Raw genomic sequence first — 23,516 nt, 5'->3', positions numbered from 1 at the left:
ACTAAAAATTCCAACGCAAGATGTGCTCATGTCTCCACCAGCCACCTCAGGGAAAGGAACAGGAGACGTCTTCAGAAAAGGCACCTTTCTCAAGTCTGGTCTTCCCAGTCCCAGAGGTACCAAAAGGCCTTGACACCCAGTCTCTCTGCAAACTGACATGCAAGAAGAGGGACAAGATGTCTTTCTTCATAAAGAATTAGTGTTTCCCAGTGAAATGCAACGGACAGAAGAGGCACCAGGCAGACAGCGAGCACAAGCACTAAGGAGGAACAGCCCCCTGTCTTCAGGTTTCATTACTAGAAGAAAATTAATAAATAAATAGGCTTTCCATTTGAAAAAGAAAAATTCCATGCAGTCAACAAAAATGCATTTACCTTGAAATTAGACTGAAGATTTGGTTAATTCTCATAGTCTTAAGAAAAAAAAATCTATAATAGCAACTGAAAGAATCAAATAACTAGGATGCAAAGGACCTGTACATGGAAACTATGCAAAACATAGTTGAGAGAAATCAAAGACCTAAATAAATGTAAAGACATTCCATGCTCATGGATTGGAATAAAGTACTTATGAAGCCTGATGACTTCTACCCAAAGCAATATATATATATTCAAATGCAATCCCTATCAAAATCCCAGATGACTTCTTCGCAAAAATTGACAAGCTGATCTTAAACTATATATGGAAATGCAAATGTATTAGTCATCCAAAGGGGTGCTGATGCAAAGTACCAGAAATCTTTTGGCTTTTATAAAAGGTATTTATTCAGGGCAGAAGCTTACAGTTACCAGGCCCTAAAGAGGTCAACTCAGGTACCATAAGAGGACCACCCAAAGTCATTGGCCACATGTTGAAACAAGATGGTGGGCGATGTCTGTGAGGGTTCAGCCTTCCTCTTCCTCTTAAGGCTCCATGGGTCCCAGCTTCTTCCAAGCTCAAGGTACCATAACAGGTAGTTTCTCACCTGAAGTCTGTTGCTGTGTATTGATGCAAGATGGAGGGTGATGTCTGCCAGGGTTCAGCCTTCCTCTCCCTCTTAAGGTTCTGTCATCCCAGCTTCTTCCAATCTCAGCTGCAGGCTGGCATAAGGGTCTTCTCTCTTTCTGGGGCCCATTTCTCTCCAGGTTCAGCTGCTCTGGTCTCTTCACAAGGTTAGCTGTAGACTATCAGGGTCGTCTCTCTTCCCAGGCTGCAGGATCCTCTGGGTATCTTCTCTGAGTCTAATGAGCTGTCCCTCTTGCTCTATCTTGTCTTTTTCTGTGTGTCTGCCCACCAAGGGGGTGAGGACTGAACCCTGCACGCCCTAATGATGTCATGGAATCAAGCCCTAATCTTAACATATGTTAATCAGTTGTCTCGGCTGAATCTAATACAATCAAAGGGTATCACACCCAGAGGAACGGACCAGTCCACAAATATAATCAACATCTCTTGGGTTTTAGAATTCACAAATAATATCAAACTGCCACAGCAAGGGACCCAAAATAGCAAAAAAAGAAAGAAAAAAAAACATTTTGAAAAAGAACAAAGTCAGAGGACTCACACTTCCTTATTTTAAAAACTTAATAAAAAGCTACAAACAGCATGGTACCATCATAAGGTTAGAATATAGACCAATGGAATCAAACTGAGAGCTCCAAAATCAATCCTCACGTCTAAGGCCAAGTGATTTACAAGACTGTCAAGTCCACTCAACAGGGAAAGAGTAGTCTCTTCTACAAATAATGCTGGGAAAACTGGATCTCCACTTGCAAAAGCATGAAAAAATGCAAACCACAAACAAAATATAATTCAAAATGGATCAAAGACCTAAATATAACAACCAAAGCCATAAGTCTCCTAGAAGAAAACATACAGAAGCATCTTTAGGACCTTGTGTTGGGATATGGTTTCTTAGACTTTACACCATAAATAGGACTTCATCAAAGTTAAAATAATAAATGGGACTTCGTCAAAGTTAAAAATTTTCATACATCAAAGGACTTCATCAAGAAAGTTGAAAGACAACCTACAGAACAGGAGATATTTGGAAACCATCTATCCAATACTAAATAGGAGTTGATATCCAGAATACATAGAGAAATCCTACAACTCAACAGCAAAAAGACAACTCAGTTATAAAATAGGCAAAAAACTTGGGTATCTCCAAAGATGTTATCAAATGGCCAAAAAGCACTCGGAAAAATGTACATTAGCCATTAGAAAAACAGAAATCAAAACCACAATGAGATACCATTTCACACTCAGTAGGAATGGCTTCTGTTTAAAAAGCAGAAAATAACAAGTCTTGGAAAGGGTGTAAAAAAACAGGAATACTCGTTCATTACTGGTGGGAATAAAATGGTGCAGCTGCTCTGGAACACAGTTTGGTGGTTCCTCAGAAAGTTAAGTACAGAATTACCATAAGGCCCGGCAATTCTACTTCTAGGTATATACCCCAAAGAATTGAAAGCAGGGCCTAGAACAGATATTTGCACACTGATGTTCACAGCAGCATTATTCACAATTCCCAAAAGATGGAAGCAACTCAACTGTCTGGCAAACGGACAAACAAAAATATACACACAAGGGAATATTATTCAGCCATAAAAGGAAATGAATTCCTGCTATATGCTACAACAGGAGTGAACTCAGAGTTAGACTCTAGAGCACAGGTTACCAGGGGACAGGGTGGGGCAAGCACTGGAGAGTTAATGCTTCATTTGAAGTTTCTGTTTGGGGTGATAGAAAGGTTTTGGTAATGGGGGGCGGTGACACCACATTGTGACAGAGCAGCACTGAGGAGTGCATCTGAGTATGATTAAAAGAAGAAATGTTGGGTGTATATGTAGTAACAGAATAAAACTTTCTTTTAAAAATCCGTGGTTCTATACTACGCAGTTAAACCATGGACTATAGTTAATGGTACAATTATAAAAAAGTGCTTTCATCAATTGTAACATTAGTTCCACACCCATCAAGGTGTTAATAATAGGGTGGTATAGGGAATCCTGTATTTTATGCGTGATTGTTCTGCAAACCCATAACTTCTCTAATAAGGAAAGAAGAAAGGAATTATATAGACTTATAAAACATTCTACATGCATTCGGCATCAACAAAAGAAGAAAAAAAAAGAACTGTCAGGAGAAAGCTGTGCAGCAATGCTAGACTGCTGCGGGGTAAACTGCTGGCCTCAGGAGGCTGTGTGGACACGCCCCAAACACGAGGCCTGTCACTCAGCTTCTCTCTGGTCTGGGTAGGGAGCTCCTTCCTCCTATCGCGCCTCAGCTGGCGGAGGCTGCCTGTCGCCTTGCCCACCAGGTTACAAACCTGCAGTGGCTCCTCCACTCTGACTGGGGCACCGGGAGCCTCTGCATGCCTGGGCCACCTGCCAGAGCCACAGCCACAGTGCTTCCGGGGCAGACCCCGTGTCCCACCACACTCAGGGGCAGCTCGCTGAGGGGGGCAGGCCCAGCCAAAGCAGGCCTTTCTGGAACCCCGGGCACGGGCTGCCAATGCTTAGCTCACCACGTCCCAAGAGACGAGTTCAGGTGAGCCCCGAAACTGCAAGGGGGGTTAATTTCAGGGAAACACCACGTGGACCAAACCGCAGCTCCTCTGTCCCGGCCCCCCACCTATTTAGAGGGTGCAGCCTCCTCGGCCGTGAAGTGGGGGTTTCTGCTGAGAGAATCTAAGAAGGGGGCCTCCTTAGAAGCGCCCCTCCTCTGCTGCCCCCTGCCCAAGTGGCTCCATCTACCTTCACAACTGGAGAGAAACACCCCCCTAAAGCAAGTGGAGCCGGGGGGGGGGGGGGGGGAGGGGGGATGGGTAGGAAGGCAGAACCAGACCCAGAACCGGGAGGCGCCGAGAGAAGAGAGACTGCACTGCTCTGCACTGGGCAGGAGACTCGGTGACCTGAGCAGCACTGTGAAAGGAAGAACTCGGGGTGGCTGGGCTGCGGTTCCCACTCACCCCCATTACACGCTGCGCCCCTCAATTGCCCCCCTCCCATTTAGCCCTTTGCACCATCACCGCGACTCCTCATGGGAGCCAAGAGGCTCCCACCGGCTACGAGGAACGAGAAATGCTGAGGAAGTCAGGATGTCTGAAGTGGGCTGACCCCAGCCTGCTCAACCGGCAGCCCAAGGCAAGGCTCTCCAGGGTAAGCAGCTTAAAAGCCCCAGGACCTGGCTGGCATCTGCCCTCCCCACACTCGGCCAAAACAACGGAATGGGTGGCTACAAAAATAAAATAAGAACGGACTGGAGTAAACAGCAAGACAGCTGAACAGAGCCGCGCCGAGGGCCGAAACGGCCAGGAGGGAGCAGGAGGCTCCACACAATGGGCCTTCGGGGAGCACTGCCAGGAAAGGGGTGTAAATCGTGGAACAGGACAGATCCGGGAAGAGGGGAGGTGCCGCGGAGCAGCCATCCTGCCAGCAAGAGCAGCTGCCAGTCAGCAGGGAGCGGCAAGGGGCAACCTGCAAGCTGGGCCCCCTCAGGGGTCCTGGGAACCTGGAGGTGGGGGCCCATCAGCGTTTACAATGGGTAATGAGTCCTAGAAAATTAAGGAAAACCTCAGTAAGTCCTGCTCTTTAGCTCCTCCTCTTCCCTCCACTCCCCAAAAGGGAAGGCTGTGTCTGCAGATAAGCGCCAGCTCCCACAGGATTTTAACTCACACTTCCCAGCAGAGCCTCAGCGTGTCACAGTGAAAGGTGGCAGAGCCAGGCTGCAGGACTCTCAGGAGAACTCAGGAGCATTTTACAATTTACCCACACGCGTCAGCGGAAGGGCGAGGGCTGCCCAATGACCGTCTCCTCCAAACGCACCCCAGGGCAGGGGGCTCAGGCCCACAGGGCCGCCTGCAGCCTGGCTCCCCTTTTGGACCCGCACAGGTTTTTCCTCTTTTTTCAATAGCACTCAGACACCCTGGACCCTTTTCCTTCTTCCGCTATTTGCTCCTTCGCATGCATTTCTTATGAACTAGCTCTGCTCAGCCTTTTCATACCGTACAGGACAGGGCCATTTCTTCTGGAAAAGAGCAGTCTGTGATGCAAGGTGTGTCCTGAGGAGCAGCCCTGGGTATTGGGGTGACTCCTTCTGGGCTCCACCTGACCCACACCCAGGCCCACCCTGCCCTGGCGGGTCCACCCTGCCCTGGCGGCAAGGGGCCACCTCCCCGGCTCCTTCCTCGGAGGCCTTTTTACCTGGAGGTACAGGAGGCTTCATTTGCACTCTGGAAGGAGCTGTGCCTGAAGCTGCAGGAGGGCCTCTGGCTAAGTTCCCTCAAGTCAGGAGTGAAAAACAATCTGTCGAAGGACATTTAACCTCATATACCAAAAGCATGGCATTAGTGGACCTGAGGCGACCGGCAGTGCCACTAGCACGGCAGGGGCCGTCAGTCACTCACCCACCTGGACTAGGCAGAGACCATGCAAAGGCCCACACTTTAAACACAAAGTGAAGGACAGTACTGTTTGTTTAGTAACACGGGGAGGTCAATTGCCGGCTTTGTGTCTTGAAATATTCCTCCAAAGATGCATTTTCTTCCAAAGCCTTGGCCTATGGCTGGCTTCCCAACAGAAGGCAAGTCCCCCCTTTTAACTGGGGTCTCCCTACAGGCACGAACAAAGCAGGGGACGCCAAATCTAAGCATAAGCGCACCATGTTTACCCCAAAAGAAAACCAGGCTGTAAAGGATGGGAAACCTAAGTGGGCATAACCTGTCTGGGACATGCCTTGCATTCTTCCCAGTCCATGCCATACTACCTCTATAAAAACATATTAGCATTTTTTTTCTCCTCCATCTTCCCTTTGAGTCACAAGTCTGAGCTTCTCCAGCCCCACCCCCTCTTTTAAGTCAGCCAAAGAACACTGCAAAATTGACCCCACAGCGGCAGAATCTGTGGGAAGAAAGCAAATCCTCAGAAAGCGCCACCTGCCAAACCCCCAGAACAGCCGAGTCCTCATTTCCAGCCCAGCCCACACCTGCTGAGGGGCGGAACGTGACGTCACCAAACCCACGTTCCCAGACACGGAAAATTAACAGAGTGGGATCTAAGGAGAAATAAAAAGATGCGCCAACTTAAAAAACAATCTGCCTAACTTGCAAACATTCAGCGGTTTTTCTGGAATTTCAGTGAAGGACCATATTCATCCTTAATATGCAGAAAGTGCAAAAACAGGAGCTGCTAAATCCAAAGAAAATACATGCATTTTTAAAATACCAGAGACTGGGAAGAGCAGAGAGAAACGCTGGGCCAGCCCTCCTTGGCACCCTGGGCAGTTTGGGCGTCAGTGGAGGCCGCGACAGCGGTTTGCCAGGGGTGTCTGTAGAATGAGACAGACTCCCCTTTGCAGGGAACACGGCGCGCGCCATCGGTCACGGATGCCCACTACGTGGTGAGCACTTCACGGCCAACTTGGCTAAATCTCGAAAGACCCAAAAAGCAAGTCTTCTTGACCCCATTTTTCAGACGATAAAACTGAGGATGGGAAGTGTAAATAGGGGCCACGACCTGGCAGACCCCGCAGAAGGCTGAGCCACCTCCCGAGCCCGTGCGTGGGCTCCCCGGCTCTAGCACACACTGGCTCTCAGGACCAGAGCAGTTTCCACAGACTCCACCTCCTCCCACTAGAAAACTAAAAGCTCTAAAGTAAATAAAGCTGCAGCCTTTTACGATGCCTCCACAACTGGCGAGTTCAAAATCCCTCACCAAGAGGCGCGGACCTGGTTTCCGCACTACCCCCCGTCCGGCCGGCCCGCTCCCGCACAGTCCACCCAGTGCCAAGCCCAGAGGTGGGCGCGTCACACCTGCACACGGGGGCTGTGTTCAGTCGCGCCAGATCCACGGGCGCCTCGGCTACTCTGGGCATTTCAAAGCCCACGACAGCTCAGATTGAGCAAAACAAGCCGCACGGCTTCGGTGCCCGTAACAACAAACGGCCTGCAGCCAGACGGGAGAGGCCGCCCCGGCGGCCAGGCCACTGCCCGCGGTCCCGAGCAGGGAAATGGCTGTTTTCCTCCCAAGGTCAGGCGGCACATGGAGACGCAGCCTCGGCCCCGGGCCCGCGGGGCGCCCCACTTGCACCCGTCCTTCGGGGGAGCTTTTCCGCGCCAACTTCCCAGCAGGTGCCCAGGCTGACCGCGGAGCGCCTTCCAGGCTGTCGCCAGGTCGGCGCCGGCCCGGGCGGGCGCTGGTCCCGGGTCCCGCAGCGGCGCCGACCCTCGGAGGGGGCCAGGCTGCGAGCGGCGGCGGGCGCGCCCGTCCCGGGGGACCCCGCCACTCACCAGGATCCCCATCACGTCGGACCAGAGTCGGGAGAAGGCGTCGCACGGCCCGGGGTCCCCGGCGGCGCCGGCCCCGGCCTCCGCGCCCGCGGCCTCCATGGCGCGCCCCCGCCCGGCCCGCCCGGCCCGCCCGGCGCCGCCGACGCTGCGCAGGGGCTCGCGCCCGGGGGCGGAAGGCGAGGCCGCCCGAGGCGCCGGGGCCGGAGCGCCGCCGCGGAGGCGTGTCCTGCGGCGACGGGCGCGCGCGGGCCGGGCGCGCGGGCCGGGCAGGGGGCGGCGCCGCCGGCCGAGCCGCGCGGGGCCTCGGGACTCGGCCGGCGCGTCTTCCCGCCGCCTCTGCCGCCAGGGCTCCCGGGCGCGAGGGTCGCCGCCGCCCGGCTTTGCCCCGAGGGGGCGCCGGGGCTCGACCACCGCCCGCGCCGGCCGGGCCTGGGCCGGGGTCCGCGGCGCCACGCACACCCCCGGGCTCGGCCAGTCCGGAGGCGCGCGCTGGGTGTGAGGGCCCCTGTTCTGCTTTCAGCACTCGGCGCTGGTAGCCAATCCCCAGTGCACGCTCTGGGCCCGCGCGCACGTGGGTCATTTTACGAGGGAAATGGTCCTGTAGAGGTGCATCTCCTCCAGCGCAGCTGGAAATCACCGGAGTGTCCCCCAGGACGTGGCGATACGCATCACGTTTGATTTTGTGATTGATGAACTTGGGAAACCACAGGAATCTGCCTCCGTGTGAGTGGGGTCCCCAGGTGAGGTGCCGGAGACGGCCCTTGCTCGGGGGAGAGGCCCCTCCTGGGACGTCTCCTTCCCTCACCCGGTGAGAGTGAGGGGATCAGAGATGTCCTGGGATCCCAAAGCACTGATTACCAAGAGCGCCGATCAATGCAAATGGTGAATCGCCCTCACAGGAAGATTCAAAATTCTTCTTCAAAAGTAACTAAATGTATAAACTTAACCCCTGACGATAACCTGTTTGAAAGGGAAAGACGTTTTCCCGGGATGATGGGGGGAGGAGGTTGATATGGTTTTCTAGAGCTGAGTTTATTATGAGTTTAAGTTCAGTTTCTTAGCCTGTTCAAGAAAATGAGAGCTCTGCTGCTTCTACAGAGGAAGAGCTTTTTCAGTGGCCAACTTGACTTGGGCAAAGCATTTAAATTGTCTAAGTTGCCAGATCCCCACCCATCTTGAGGCAAGACCACAGTAACTGCCACCTCCCTCAGGAGTGGCATCTAAAGATCACCAGTGTTTAGCAACAGCACATACACACCTCAATATAATTAAACCACAGGCAACATTTGGCACTTTTAAAAATCGGTCTGGGGAAATCGGTCTGGGGGGGTGGATGTAGCTTGGTGGTTGAGTTCCCTGCTTCCCATGTACAAGGTCCTGGGTTTAATCCTGGGTACCTCATAAAAAAGTAAGTCTGTAACATAGGATTGTATAAAATAGTGAAACCTCATGTCAAGTACAAATGTGGGTAAAATTGCATATGTGACTTCTCACAAAATATAAACAAATGAGAGATGGAAACAATAGCATCTAGGTACAGCAGGGGCAGCATGGAGAGAGGTGATGAGTTTTGTTTTTTGTTGGTTTATTATTATTATTGGAATGATGAAAATGCTCTAAGAGTTTTTGAAATGAATGCACAACTACATGATTATACCAAATATTAATACCACTTATACATTTTGAATAGATTTATGCTTTATTAATATGCATCAATAAAATTGATTTGTTAAAAAATAAATTGCCATATGGACTGAAAATTTAAATTTAAAATTAATGGACAAAAAATAAATTAAAAATTTAAAAGTCAATCTGCCCTAGATATTTAAGCTCATTTTCCTGATACACCTAGTAAATGGATAAGGAAATGAGATAAATATAGGTTTTTGGAATTTTTGGTGCCTGTGATTTTGCTGTCTGTTTAAGTGTGAAATTTTAGTTTGTTGTATCATCTTTTCTACTTCTGGAACACGTATTTTTGTTGGCCATTTTTAAACGGACAGGATCTTCAATTTATTCATCATCACCTCTCTGAAGCTTTAGAGCAGGGACTCTTACCCCTTTCCATTCCACAGGTCCCTTTACTGTACTGTGTGTTAGTTAGTAAATAGACCACACCTGCACCAATACGTCCCCATGGAATGATTTTCAGTTCAAGCTCACCACACCTGGTTAAAAGCCCTGCTTTAGGTCAAAATGAGTGCTGCCAAGACAGTGTTTTCCCTGGTAGGCAATGGCATTCTTCCCAAAACTTCCTGTGGAGCCCTTCTGCATACCCTCCTTTGTCATCATCACTGTCCCACTGCGCTGGAGCTGTGGGATCCACTTACAAAGGGCTCCTGAAACGAATCACAGAACCTCTGGAGGTGCTCTGGCGAGCTCCGCCTTCTGGAGACGAGGAACTGCCCTTGGCGCGCGTGAATGATCAGCCCCGTGAGCACAGCTACCGAGACTCACCACGGAAACACCCTGACGACTGCAAGGACAGTCTGTGTCGCACGTTGGGACCTTGAGGACACTTGCCCATGGCTGTGGACAGCACAGCAGGTGCTTAGCAGTAAGTGTTCAGGGATCCAGCGCTCCTTGTTTTCCAGCTCCCAGGAACTGTTACAGCAAAGAGTCAGGAAGAAGGTTTTCCAAACCACTCGTACAGCCTACGGTTGGCTGATAAATCAGTTTTGTGGACCCAATAAGCATTTATCATAAGGAAGGAAAAGAAAGCTATCAGAGTGCATCCAGGGAGAGTAAATATTGATACTGCAGCTTTGTCAACCAGCGATCCTTGAAAACTTTGATTGGGTTTGTATGTGTGCACACGTGCATATGTAAATGTTTGTAAGTTCGCACATACATGTAGAAGCCACTGTATTGCCTGCAGCCTGTGAGGAGTCACTGGCCCAAGAGGAGTGCACTGTTTCCAGGAAAGTGCCGTCTACACGGTGGGCTTGTCTGGAGCTGGGTTTGAATTCTGAATTATTTCTATGACATTGGGCATGTGATTTAGCCTCGCTTAACCTCAGTCATCCCATCTGTAAAACAGAATACCGTCACCTACTTACCTGGCCCTGAGGTTGTCTGAGGGCTCAGGCAGCCCAGTGCCTGCCCTTTTCCCCATCGCCTGCACCCACCCGTCCCATGGGTGACATCGATGTCCAGGAACGCAGAAGTTCCTTGCTCACCCTCCTCTTCAGGATTACACCGTGGAGTTCCTGCCCCTGGGGTGTGGTGGCTGAGGAATGGCGCAGACTTGCCTGGAGTCAGACCTGGCAGCCACCCCCTCCTCGCCAGGCTCCGCCCCAGCGTCCCTGGTCCTCTCCCTGCCTTCCCTGGCACCATCGCAGCAGGACCCCCCGCGACCGCATGCCTGGCCCCAGCCCTGTTGCAAATGCAGACCCAGGCCCCTAGACCTGCTGGCTTGGCCCTGAGTGCAAGAACCGCTGCTCTGGAGGAACTTCGGGCCTCTGGGGGGACAAATGGGAACCCGAGGTTTTGAAATACAACTTACTGAAAACCTATGCCAGTAGATTGGTTTAAAAACGAGCCCGTAAAAGTCATTGTGATGAGACAAGCAAATGGAGATCCCATCAGAAACTCATCAGATATTTGGCTGCAGAGGGAAGACAGCTAAGTACTGGAATTAAAATGTATTGCCAATAGGATCAGCACATGTTCTCAGAACACAGTGTCATTTAAATATTTTCATTTTTAAAAGAATGCATTTTCTGCCTTAGCATAGATTGAATCTGAAAGATTATAAACAGTTCAATTCATTTTTCACCCCACAGCCTGCTGCTGAAATGCTCCTTGAATGTTGCTTCTCCCCTCCTGCCAGAGCTATTCCACTAGGGCTCGGAGCTAACCTCAAGGAGAGACTAAAATGCTAAAATGTTTTCCCCGTCACACTCCCAAACAAATTTTTTCCAAGATGCCTTGAAGGTGTACCAAGGCCAGCGCTGAAGCCTTACCTGTGGGGAAGGAGTAAAGTCAGAGCCACCTGCAGAGCAGAGATGAGCGTGGGAAAGCGGCAGGGCCCACAGGGTGCCAGAGCTGAGGCCACACGAGTGCCAAGGGGCAGCTGGGGAATCATTCCACCAGGCACAGGGCCATGGCCTGCGCTCATTTTATTATATATATAGCAGGGTCAGGCGATTTAGATGATTCTAAAGCCATTTGTAATTATGAAATAGCAGGATACCGAACGATTCCGTGGTGCACATTGTTAGCAAGACGTGAATCCCGGGTGGGCTGCCTACGGAGATGGGAACGATCCTCAGAGCGCGTGCTATGGGAAGTGTGCTCCAGAAGGTTCAAGCAAGCCGGAAAGCTGCCTCTGAATCAGGGTGAGGTTACAGAGAGGCCTGCCCACCCGAGGAAGGCCATGTGGGAATCACACTCCCTGCCAGGGACTGGTTTGGCTGAGGAGCAGTGTTAACAGGAGGCCAGCGCATGCCGAAGAAGCTCCAGATTACACAAGGAAAGGCTCAAATGCACAGCCGGGGATTATCACCCACCAACCAGACTGCTTTGTCAGCCCCCTGCATTTGACGAACTTCACACCGTCGTGACAATGCCTGCTTAAACGTTGTTGAGGAAAAGAATTTAATTTTTCATCCATTTAAAAGCTTCAGTTAAAATTGTTGCTCTGCTCTTTGGGATGATATAATGTCATTTACATAGGTCAAAAGATTGTCTCTTACACAATTCTCATAAACCCAGAAAACTGCCACAATCTTATCTAGAACCGAAGTACTATCCAGAATACTTTGGTTGCCAAACAGAAAAAATTATTTTATGATCAATGATACTTGCTTATGACGCCAAAGCAAGTTGCACTAAGCTGCGTATAACATTCTGAGAAAAATGTGTTGACTTATTAAAACAATGCAAGGTGATACCCTTTTCCTCCTGCACTCTACCAAAAGGCACTTACTTATCATGTAGACTAACTGGGGAAGGTCGGTCCTCCGGAAGGCCGGCCCCCGCCTGACACTAACCCCACACCACCTCTGCCGTGCTCCACCTGCCGCCCCCTGTGGATGAGACAACATTCGGATCACAGGGAGTCTAGAGCCCTAAAATCCTGCTGCTGGCTATTGAATGGCACGCCCATTCCTATTCCTGAAAAAAGAGAAAAAAAAGACAGGGGTGAGAACTCTCAAACCCCCCATCAGCTTGAACCTGCTTTCAGGACCTCAGGACGTCCGTCCCCTCGTGGGCGGGCAGCCCGCTCTTCCCGGGCGCTGAGCCCGGCGCCTCCCATCCTCCCCTGCAGCGTGCCCTTCAGATGGCGTTTCCTGTGGCACACAGAGGCTCCTTATCTCAGCTCTCTGAGCCTCCTTAGACAGCTGAAGCTCCAGCAGGGCGTCTCCAGGCGGGATAGAAGATTCCAGGGCAGTGGGGGTGGGCGGGCACCAGCACGCGCTCGACGGCGCAGGGCGCGCAGCTCGCGCCTCTGGCCTGGCCCAGCTGCGAGCCAGGGAAATGCTAACATGGGCGAGCGGGCACCATTTCCCCTCAGCTCACACACTGTAAAAGCAAAGAAGTGGATCGTCTGGGCCATTTTTTTCCTATGGCTTAGGAATGAAACAAGGTTCTAACTACCCTTTATCTAATGAATGTTCTCAAAAATCAGATGATGTTGGTTCCAACAGCAAAAAGACACTTACAAAGGACGCTTGTTCTAGAAATGAGGTCATTTGGACTGTCTTCCCATGAAGAAAAAGCCTATTTTGCTTGCAGAGGTCACCTATCGGGGCAGGAAATCCAGCTTTCAGCCAGTGGACTAACATCTGGCCTAAGTCTTTTGGGTTGAAATGTCAATTTCCTGATCTAAATGGAATACACATGAGAGGAACAAAATGATGAAACACAAATCTTCATTTCCTGAAAAATTCTTCAACAGTAACATAGACAGGGATTTCAAAAATGAACTACTCTTCAGTGATCAAAACGAACAGTTAAGTATTTTTGTTGTAAGTTTTATTTCCTTCTGTAACAGCTACTGGAATGCAAAATTAAGAGGCTATAGCTAAATAACAGCAAAGGGACAAGCCAGTCATTCACTGGTACACTCATACAAATCTGTTTTAATCTAGACTAATCACAGTTCATAATTCTTTACAGGCTGAGTGAGAATTACTTTTTTTTAGTTGTTGGCCCAGAGTTGAGAGTTACTTTTTACTGTGGGGTAGGGATGAGGGACAGGACAGGATAAAATTTGAAGAGGGGAAATGGAGGATGTTTAACTGACAGAATAATCTTTTAAGGCTGGGTAAAAGTGCCACAGATTCTTAAATGTTTCTTCTAGATAGGTCACTCAATTTGTACTACTTTTTACTTTGGAAATAGTCCACACTTTTTTTTTTTTTTTTTTTAAAGATTTATTTATTTATTTAATTCCCCCCCCTCCCCTGGTTGTCTGTTCTTGGTGTCTATTTGCTGCGTCTTGTTTCTTTGTCCGCTTCTGTTGTCGTCAGCGGCACGGGAAGTGTGGGCGGCGCCATTCCTGGGCAGGCTGCTCTTTCATTTCACGCTGGGCGGCTTTTCCTCACGGGCGCACTCCTTGCGCGTGGGGGCTCCCCCACGCAGGGGACACCCTTGCGTGGCACTGCACTCCTTGCGTGCATCAGCACTGCACATGGCCAGTTCCACACGGGTCAAGGAGGCCCGGGGTTTGAACCGCGGACCTCCCATATGGTAGACGGACGCCCTAACCACTGGGCCAAAGTCCGTTTCCCATAGTCCACACTTTTAACTGGTTTTTCTTCCCCTGATTTAACTCGAGATTTCACATGCCCACCCTCCTTTCCTCTTCCAGCGCTTCCTGCAGCAGCTTCCCCAAGCCCTGCTGCCACACGTCTGCACCCGTGACGATGGCAGAGCTGCTTCTCAGGAGCGTGACGCACAGCAGAGGGTGCCCAGCAGGGAGCAAGGCAGCGGCGGGGAGACCCTGCTCCATCGTGACACCCCAGGGGTCTGAGGGCCACGCTAGCCAGGGCAGCCCCGACAGGCAGCCATTCCAGGCTGCAGGGGACGGAGCTGGAGGCAGGGGCGGTGGCACGGGCCCCACCCTTTACCGCTGCCCCAGAGTCTGAGATAAGATGAGGAAAGTGGCAGTGAGGAGGCCGGCGAGGAGGCCGGCGCTAAGCAGGGAGTGTCAGGTTTAGCTTCATTCTACCATGAAGGGCAAAGGGACCTGGAGGAGGCGCAAAGGCTTGAGACAGCGGCTTAGGGCAGGCAGAGATTCAGGGGCAGCCACCACTTTGCTCCCCCTGGGCCCACCCCGACTCCTTCCCAGCACTGACCTGGGGGTGCCCAGCTGGAGGTCCCTGACCTGGAGGCCCCTGACCTGGGGGTGCCCAGCTGGAGGTCCCTGACCTGGCGGCCCCTGACCTGGGGGTGTCTGGCTGGGGTTGTCTGACCTGGCGGCCCCTGACCTGGGGGCCCAGCTGGGGGTCCCTGACCTGGGGGTCCCTGACCTGGAGGCCCTTGACCTGGGGGCGCCCAGCTGGGGGTCCCTGACCTGGAGGTGCCTGGCTGGGGGTGCCTGACCTCGTGATGCCTAGCAGGGGGTCCCTGATCTGGAGGCCCCTGACCTGGGGGCCCAGCTGGGGGTCCCTGACCTGGGGGTGCCTGACCTGGGGGTACCCGGCTGGGGGTGTCTGACCTGGCGGCCCCTGACCTGGGGGCCCAGCTGGGGGTCCCTGACCTGGAGGCCCCTGACTGGGGGGCCCAGCTGGGGGTCCCTGACCTGGAGGTGCCTGACCTGGGGGTGCCTGGCTGGGGGCTGCCTGGTGGTGGTGGGGGCATCAGGTTAGCTCTAGCTGGCCTAGTCTGGGTGTATCTGCAGATGGGGAATCCTGGTTTGTAAGGGACTAACATGATTTTAGCCCCAAAATTCCACATGCAGAGAAATGCCTCAGACTCGGGCAATCTGGACAGTCATGCCCGAAAAGCCCAGCCCAGGGCCCCTTCTTCCTCTGCCCAACAACTGTGTGTGATCCATGCTTCTCTTCAAATTGCTGTTCTCAAAAACAAGCTAAAGGGAAGCAGCTGTGGCTCCATCAGCTGGGCTCCCGCCTACCATATGAGGCCCTGGGTTTGCGTCCCAGGGCCTCCTTTTGAAGGCAGGCTCGCCCGCACGCTGCTGAGGGCTGCCTGGCCAGCAGGTGCCCCAGAGTGCCGCCTGGCCCTCAGGCACTGCGGAGAGCTGACTCAGCAAGGTGACACAGCAAAAAAGTGAGACAACCAAAAACACAGAAGAGTGCACAGCAAATGGACACAGAGAGTAGACAGCAAGCAAGCCACAAAGAGGGAGGGGAAATAAAATAAATACAGACACAGAGAGCAGACAGCATGCAAAAAGCCATGGGGGGCGGTTAAAAAAAAACTAAAGCAGATTCTTTCTTCCTCAACTAAGAACTGACGCAGAGAGCCGTGAACTGAAGCCGTGGCTGGGGACGGAGCTGGAGGGAAGGACAGGCGGCTGGACGGAGGGTGGAGGCTGGGGGAGTCATATGGAACTCTCCCTGCTTGCCGCGTGACCTTGTTCGCAGTGCCTGCATGGATCTAGCGCTCAGGAGAGCAGGGGCGTGACTGCTGCAGAATCCTCCGATGAGCTGCGGCTCTCATTTCCGCACCATAGCTGGATGGGACTCCCCGCTTCCTGGTGGAGAGGCCTGCGAGCACGTGGTTTCCTCCGTGCGGGCCCCTTCCCTTCAGTGGCTCCGGCCTGGATGCGCCTCGTTCCGGAAGCCATCTGGCCTTTCCCAGGCCCTCCCTGCATCCCGAGCCCCATTGTTTTCCTCCTGCAGTGCGCACTGCAGTGCACACCTCCCTGGAGGGCCCCCCGGGCACAGGGGGTCTTCAGAGACTCCCTGGGGAGGGAAATCACCTTCCTAGACAACACAGAACAGCTGATAGCAGATGGGAGGCATCCAGGCTCCCCGGAGCCCTTGTCAGAGCCCTCGGAGCTGGGGCCCTATGTTCCTCTTGGGGTAGCAGGAACGGCTAATCAGTCCAGTGCACCTAGAAACCCAGAACACCAGCATGTCAGAGCGTGGCCACAGAGGTGCCACGGCGCCCAGGACGGCGGGGCCAAGCGGGAGAGCGTCAGCATGTCCCGGCTTTGGCTTTGGAAGAGCCGAAGGAGGGAGACGCAGCCACGGTGCCCTGGCTTGGTCAGCTTCAGGGTCGGGAGGGGGGAAGTTGGATTGCACGGCGTAGAGGGCGACGGGCAAGAATGGAAGAGGAAAGAGGACGAGGACGGGGGGGGGCGTGGGGTTGAAGGAGTTTATGCGTTAAGTAGAACAGGGAAGGAGAGTGAAGACCTCAGAGGCCTGCTGACAAGGCCCCGCACAGAGGCGCTGACGCTAACGCTAACGCTGTGCAACTTCACTTACAGCAGCCAGACTAAGCCCGTCAGCTGTGCACATTCTCTGTAACAACGCAACCTGGTCACGTTACCTTTGTTCACCACGACTCTCTTGAACAGATCATAGTAGGTTTTTCATAAAACCCTCATTCAGACATTTCAGGTCAAGGGCTTTTCACTGGATTTCTACTTTGTGCTAGCATTGGGAATGTGGAAGCGTCACAGAGCCCGGCCTCGATGAGCTTCTTCCAGTGAGGGAAGCAGGTGCACAAAGACTCAACCCGTGATGAAGGCAGGAGCACCTGGAGGCATCCCGGAAGACTTCCTGCAAGAGGCTTCACCTAAATGAAGAGCCACCACAAGCTAGCCACGAGCGGCTCTGCAGGTACACAGGCAGAGGCGTACCCAAGGAGCTGAGTGGGAGCAGCAGGACAGAGAGCTGCGCCTGGGGCGCTGTCAGCCAGGGAGCTAGTCCCAATTCTCTGGGTCATCCCACATTTTGCATTTTGGTAAATCCTAATTTCCTAGTCCCTGGAGTCACCAGGTACCACTCTGAAGGAGCAGGGAATGACCAGGCTGAGCAGGTTGCCACGAGGACCCCTGGCCAGGAGGAAGGGGAGGATGGGGACTGCCCGACACCCAGGCTCACGGCGCCTTCTCCCCCACTTCGGCATCCTCCCCCATCTGCCACCAGCTCTGCCGTGGCTCCCGCGCCACCCGCAGGCCGCCACCCGCAGGCCCACGGTCGGAACGCGTTCATGGCGGATGAGGCCGGGGCCTCCCTCGTCACACGGTGCCAGTGGGAAGTGACCTATGCACGGAAAAGTGTCACTGAAATTGCTGCAAGATTCAGAAATGCTACCGGATGCAACAAAAGCCCGAACAATGGCTATATCCTGTGACGCCGCAATGAGTGGAGTATTGGAAAGCAGCCGGGAGCTCTGCTCAGGGGCTGGAGATGACGTCTTTTGTGAGGCTGAGGATGTGGACAGAATCTTACCACCCCAGAACCGAGAAAGGGCCACATAAACAATGGCACGTTGTCTTGAAGAAATAAAATATGCTACTTAAAGGTTGACATAAACACATAAAGGCATGGGGAATATTCTCGGTAGGAGGAATTCGGAGTGCACCCACGAAAAGAGAGCCTGGAAGTGCTCTAGGCCAGTGTCCTGCCATGCTGTGAGTTACCAGGACTCACAGCCGCATCCTCAACTTCCAGATGTCCATGTAAAAGCTGCTGGTTGGCATGAGTGAACTCCTGAAGCTGAGAAACAGAGTCCCCAAAGCATAATCCCACCTTTTACATCATTATGGATTCAGAATGCCTCACTGTTAAGCAGGTAAGTGTGCAAACGGAGACACCAGGGCCGGCAGGTCAGCTTGGGACCTGAATGGACCCAACACCCAGTATATAAAGCGATGAATCAGGAGTCACAATAACAAAGTTCTTAACCTTTGTGATGTGTCAACTCAGCCAGGTATTTGTGCCCTATTGTTTGGTCAAGGAAGCACTGGGCTAATTATAATAAAAGGACATTTATGGACTTTAGTCAACACTGACTTTACTGCAGAGATAGCTGATTACAATTGCATCAACCAGGGAGATTGCCATCAGCAATGAGTGACGCTTTATCCAATCAGTTGAATGCCTTAAAAGGGGAAGTGACTCCAGCATTGAGTGAAAATTTCCCAGCCATCTTCTGACAACCGATGTCTCCCAGAAACTCATCAAGAACCTTCATTGGACTTTCATTGCAGCCCCTGGTTGCAGCCTGCCTGTGGAACCTGGACTTGTGCATCCCCGCGATCACGTGAGAGACTCTTATAAAATCTTTTACTACTGACAGGTATCTCATGTTGATTCTGTTTCCCTAGAGAACCCTGACTAACACAACCTCTTTCATAATAACAAACACTCAGGCCCCACCCTTTGGTCCACTCAGTGTTTCACTTTCCTGTTTTACAGGTTAGATGATAAACAGGGTGTCACAGACTAAGAAGAGATCTCTGTTGGGCCACGTTTTATCCTCAGCTTGTGCACAGGATGTAAAGCGATCAGAACTGCTGGTCTGCATCCAAGGGAAGCGTGTAGCCTTGGGCCAGTAACAAGCAGTTTCGCCCCTGATTTTCTTGGACATGGTCCACCTTCTTTACTACCTACCCCTAGCTTTTCCACGATGCTTTGGAGGTGCTTTGTGCAGCTGGCTCTGCCTCCGGTCCCTCTCCTTCCCAGCTGACTCAAAAAGGAGCTCAGAGCTAGTGCCTACATGGGTCCTGAGCGCAAACGCAGTAACCACAGCCCTGCGAGCCTCACGCCTTAAACGCACCTATGTCCTCAGTGTACACACCTCTTCCCACAACTGTGACAGAGCTCAGGAGTCTCAGAAAAGCAATAACAAACCTGGCAAGTTCTCCTCAGGAATCTTAGTCACCAGCAAAACATTTCACTGACTCTCGTGGTCTACAGGCATCGAGAGCCAAGAAGGTGAGACAGGAAACCTCTGCACACGAGAGGTTCAGGTGTGCAGGCCATTCTGGCTCTGAGGCTCTGACAGGGCAAGAAATTAGAGAATCTGATCAAGTAGTGTGGTTTCTGCATAAGAAGGAAAATGACCATCCACTGAAGGATCTGAGGTGGTGGAGGTCCTGGACAGACCAAGTTCAGCTCTTTTCTTTAGTTTAACTTGGTGAAGCCGCAGTATATGTGGCATGGTGCTGAGAGCAATCTGTGAGTTCTTGTGGGAAGAACTCAACGCTATGGGTGGTACCTAGTAAGTGACCAATGAAAATATCTTAACTACTTTTATTTTTTGTATGGAAAATAACTAGATACACTATATCTGGCATAAAGGGGTGCTCAAGAGATGACCAACGTGGCTTTTAAAGTTGTCATTTTGATTCCATTTAATGCCAATGGTGAAGAGCAGCTCATTTAATCCCTGCAGTGTTTTCAGATTTAAAAATACCATTTATACTGTTTTCCCTTTAGGAGAGCAAAGGCATTCTGAGCCCACCTCTGTCTGTGCATCCCCCTGAACTAAGGACGTGGCCATGACGCTCATTGGCTGAGAGAAGAGGTAGCTAGAGAGGTGTCTATTTTCAAAACTTTATTTGAGGGCTTAAAATGAAAAGTATGCCACTGACTAAAGGATGATGACCAAGAGCACCTTAGAAATGTTCCCTAGACTCCAGCATAGAGCAATATGCCCAGTGGGGTCAGTAAGTTCTGTCTACCATATAAATTGTTTTCAATGGGTACGACTCATCACTGGAATTGTTTTGTCTTCCAAAAAGTTGAGTGATTGAAGGGAGCCCCATACAGTTGCCAAGGCCGTTCCCAAGTTGGGGGAGTGTGTGTTTTTGCTCTGTTTGAAGGAAAGCATTACAGTTACTGTGCAAGCCCAGTGGGGCTCTGTGAGCCCTGGAGGCAGGCAGCGCCTACCCACCACGCGGCTTCTACGGGACGAACTGAAAGAGCAGCAGTGCTCAGGGCCTCCTGGCCCAGCTGTGTCCAAGGCAGGGCTGCCTCCCAGCCCTTCCGCCCCCGCTTTGGACCCTGTCTGAGACGCCCACGCTTGTTTATGAAAGTTGCTTCTTAAGTCTGGACAGGAAAACACCGAGCTTATGCTCAAAGATTTTCAGAAGAACTAGGTTTCCTCCCCGAGTTGTCCAGGGTTCAGAGCTGCCCAAGGACAACAAAGCAGCCAAATGCGTGCAGCGGTGCTGGGCACCCCAGCTCACGCGGCGCAGCGGCTGCGGAGTAAGGCAGCACCAGGCACGCAGCTGCATGCATGGCTCTGAGGCCCCTGTCGTGAGGCGCAGCGTTAGGCGACGCTCCACCTGCTCTGGGAATGACAGCGGCGTGGCCACCTGTCGAGGGGCTGGGGGCACAGAAGGGCCAAGTCTCCACACTGAGAGCAACAAAGAGCCACTTGAAGCCACGTTCTCCCTCCACCACCTGCCTTGCCAGGAATCTTTCAAATAGTTTGGTAGTGAGAGCCTTAGTCGTATTTAAATACCATTAACCAAGAATCATAGGATTTGATATGCCTCAAATAACAGAAGAAGTAAAATCCTTAAGGTTTGCTTGGACCGTCCTCCACTGGCAGCCACAAATGCACATAAAGAAAAGCTGCGGCCAAGAGGAAGGACGTTTGACCTCCAGATGGATTTCCTGGGTGGGAAGATGAAGACGCAGTGGGTGGAGAGCAGAACACGAAGGCTCCTTTCCAGAGGCGTTCGCCCGGCACCTCAGCCACTCCCCACACCCGCTTGCTTCCCTGATTCTTGGGTGGGACCCTCAGTTGCCCTCTCCCCACACCGCTCTGGTGCTGAGCAACTTCTGCTGCCCTTGGGCACAGCGGGGTGCCTTCCCTACAGCACTGCACTCCTGGCACTTGGCCTGGCACCCCCATGGCCTGCTTTTGTGTCCTGTCCATGCCTCTCCCCAGGGAGTCTGTTGAGTCTTTTGACCACTTTTTTCTTGGGTTGTTTTGTTATTGCTGAGTTATGAGAGTTCTTTGCATATTCTGGATATACATCTTTTATCAGATACATGTTTTCCAAATATTTTCCCTCAGGCTATGGTTGTCTTTTCATTATCAAGTGTTTTCTCTGAGTAGCAGAATTTCAAGTTTTATTAAATTCATTTCTCTTTTATGGATCATATTTATTTGTTTTATCTAAGGTATAGTTGCCTTGCAAAGTCACGAACATTTTCTCCTAAGTTTCCTTCTAGAAGTTTTTATAGCTTTAGGTTTTACATTTGGGTCCATGATCTACTTTGAATTAATTTTTATGGCATAAGATAAAGGTTGAGGTTCACTTTTTTTACTTTTTCTTTAAAAAAATGTGTATACACAACTTAAGCCATCCCATCTCAACCACTTCCAAGTATACCATCGCATGGAATCAGTCGTGAACTCTCAGCACCCTCTCCCAAGCAGAAACCTATACCCACTGTGCATCAGCCCCCCAGCCCCTTCCCCTGAAGACTTGTAATTTACTATCTGTCTCTATAAATTTGCATAGTCTAGCTACATCATATAAGTGGAATCATGCAATATCTGTCATTTTGTGTCTGACTTTTTTTACTCAGCATGATGCCTTTCAAGATTGATCCATGTAGTGGCATGTATCAGAACTTAATTCCTTTTTAATGCTGAGGAGTGTTCCATTGCATGGATAGACCACATTTTGCTTATCCATTCATCTGCTGATGGACACTCCGGTTGCTTTCACCTTTTGGCTATTGTGACTAACGCTGTCATGAACACTGGTGTACAAATACATGTCCCTGTCCCTCCCTGCTTTCAGTTCTTTGGGGCATATACCAAGAAGTGGGATTGTGTTGTCATCTAGTAATTCTGTTTAACTTTTTGTTAAACACCAAACTGTTTCCCACAGTAGCTGCACGATTTGCATTGTCACCAACAGTGCACTAAGCTTCCTGCTTCTCCACATCCTTGCCAACACTTACATTCCATCTTTTAAAATAGTAGCCATTCTAGTAGGTATGAGGTCGCATCTCACAGTGGTTTTGATTTGCATTTCTCTGATGACCAATAATGCTGAACATCTTTTCATGTGCTTATTAGCCATTTGTAAATCTTCTTTGGAGAAATGTCTATTCAAGTAATTTGTCCATTTTTAATTGGGAGATTTGTTGAGATCCACTTTTATATGTGGTGTCCAATTGTTCCAACACTATTTGCTGGAAGATAGTGCACAGATCAACTCAGGTCTAGTTCTTATGTACTTCCTTGAGCCGTGTGTACTTTCGATCCTCTCCTGAGGCCTAAACTCTTTGACAGGCTTCTCTCCATTGCCCACAGCAGCGAGCCTTGAGCCAGTATTTTCTTACTATTATATAATACCCCTGGAATGACTCCTTAACGGAGATGGAATAATGGGAGTTACTCAAAGCTGGCCGATCCTTCTTCCCCCTTGGCCGAGGGAAGACCTGTGCTCATATATGGCGCCATGTGTTTACAGCTCTGACTCACCCCAGCAGGCAGGCAAAGGTCAGCTGCCCAGTTCTGACAGCTGACCTCCACACCTTAAACTTGTAATACAAGGAAAGAGCAGCCTTTCCCTGTAGCAACACGAGAAGACGACACGTGTCCCCACCCCACCCATGGCACAAGGGCAGCTGTGTTTCTTCTGACAGCATTCCATCCCCACGTGCAAGTCGGGCCGTCCTGAGGCGTGGCCGTTTCGGTCTGTCCTGGCCTTGTGCAGGGTCAGCTCAGTGCAATTTGGGGCCTGAACTAGCGGGTGGACGCAGGCGGAGGTGGGAAATCCTACGCCACAGGAGAACAGCCAAGGCTCTGCAGGCTGGACTCTGAGCTGAAGCCACCAAGCTGCGTGGGGGAGCCCTCGGCGCGGCCTTCAGCTGTGGGTGTGCAAGCCCAGGCCTTTCTGCCCCTCCGCGGAGGCAAGGCAGCCCTGCTCAGCCTTTGCACTGGAAGGCAGGGAGCCTCAGAAGGCCCACTCGAGACGGGAGGATGGCCCACTGCCCGCTCTGGTTACAACCCTCAGTCCCTCCAGGAACCCCACTCTTTCCCAAGGCAGCCTAACCACAAACACCAAACCATTCCTGATGGGCCATTAGAGGAGAGAGTCCACAGACTGGAGAGGAAACGATTCCATTTTCAGACATCAGAGGCTGGATAGCAAGAAAGAGAAGCAGGAAGTAATTTTATTTTGAGGTACCAGGGGTTGAACCCTGGCCTCGTACGTGGAAAGCAGGTGCTCAACCACTGAGCTATACCCACTGCCCCAGGAAGTACTTTAAAAGCCTACTGAGTTTTCAGTAAACAGCTGATATAAGAGCCAGAAGGTTTTTTTGCCCAGGGTTCAGCACAAAGT

General features: G+C 51.4%; 1 protein-coding gene across 4 annotated transcripts in view; it reads right to left on the bottom strand.

The window, feature by feature from the left end:
• SASH1 (SAM and SH3 domain containing 1) overlaps positions 1 to 23,516 on the bottom strand; it is a 730,341-nt gene that overhangs the window by 163,243 nt on the left and 543,582 nt on the right. Inside the window, exon 1 of one of the 4 annotated variants that reach the window (XM_058307626.1) lies at positions 7,271 to 7,378. The exons of the other annotated variants lie outside the window; for them this stretch is intronic. Within the exon in view, the coding sequence (XP_058163609.1) occupies positions 7,271 to 7,369 (99 nt within the window). The 5' untranslated portion in view covers positions 7,370 to 7,378. Of the gene's footprint in view, positions 1 to 7,270; positions 7,379 to 23,516 lie in introns of those variants that run through there. 4 annotated transcript variants of the gene reach the window in all.

Source organism: Dasypus novemcinctus, chromosome 11, assembly GCF_030445035.2.
Source record: "Dasypus novemcinctus isolate mDasNov1 chromosome 11, mDasNov1.1.hap2, whole genome shotgun sequence".
In the NCBI taxonomy this organism is placed as follows: Eukaryota; Metazoa; Chordata; class Mammalia; order Cingulata; family Dasypodidae; genus Dasypus; species Dasypus novemcinctus.
This window is presented reverse-complemented; position numbering and strand designations above follow the sequence as displayed.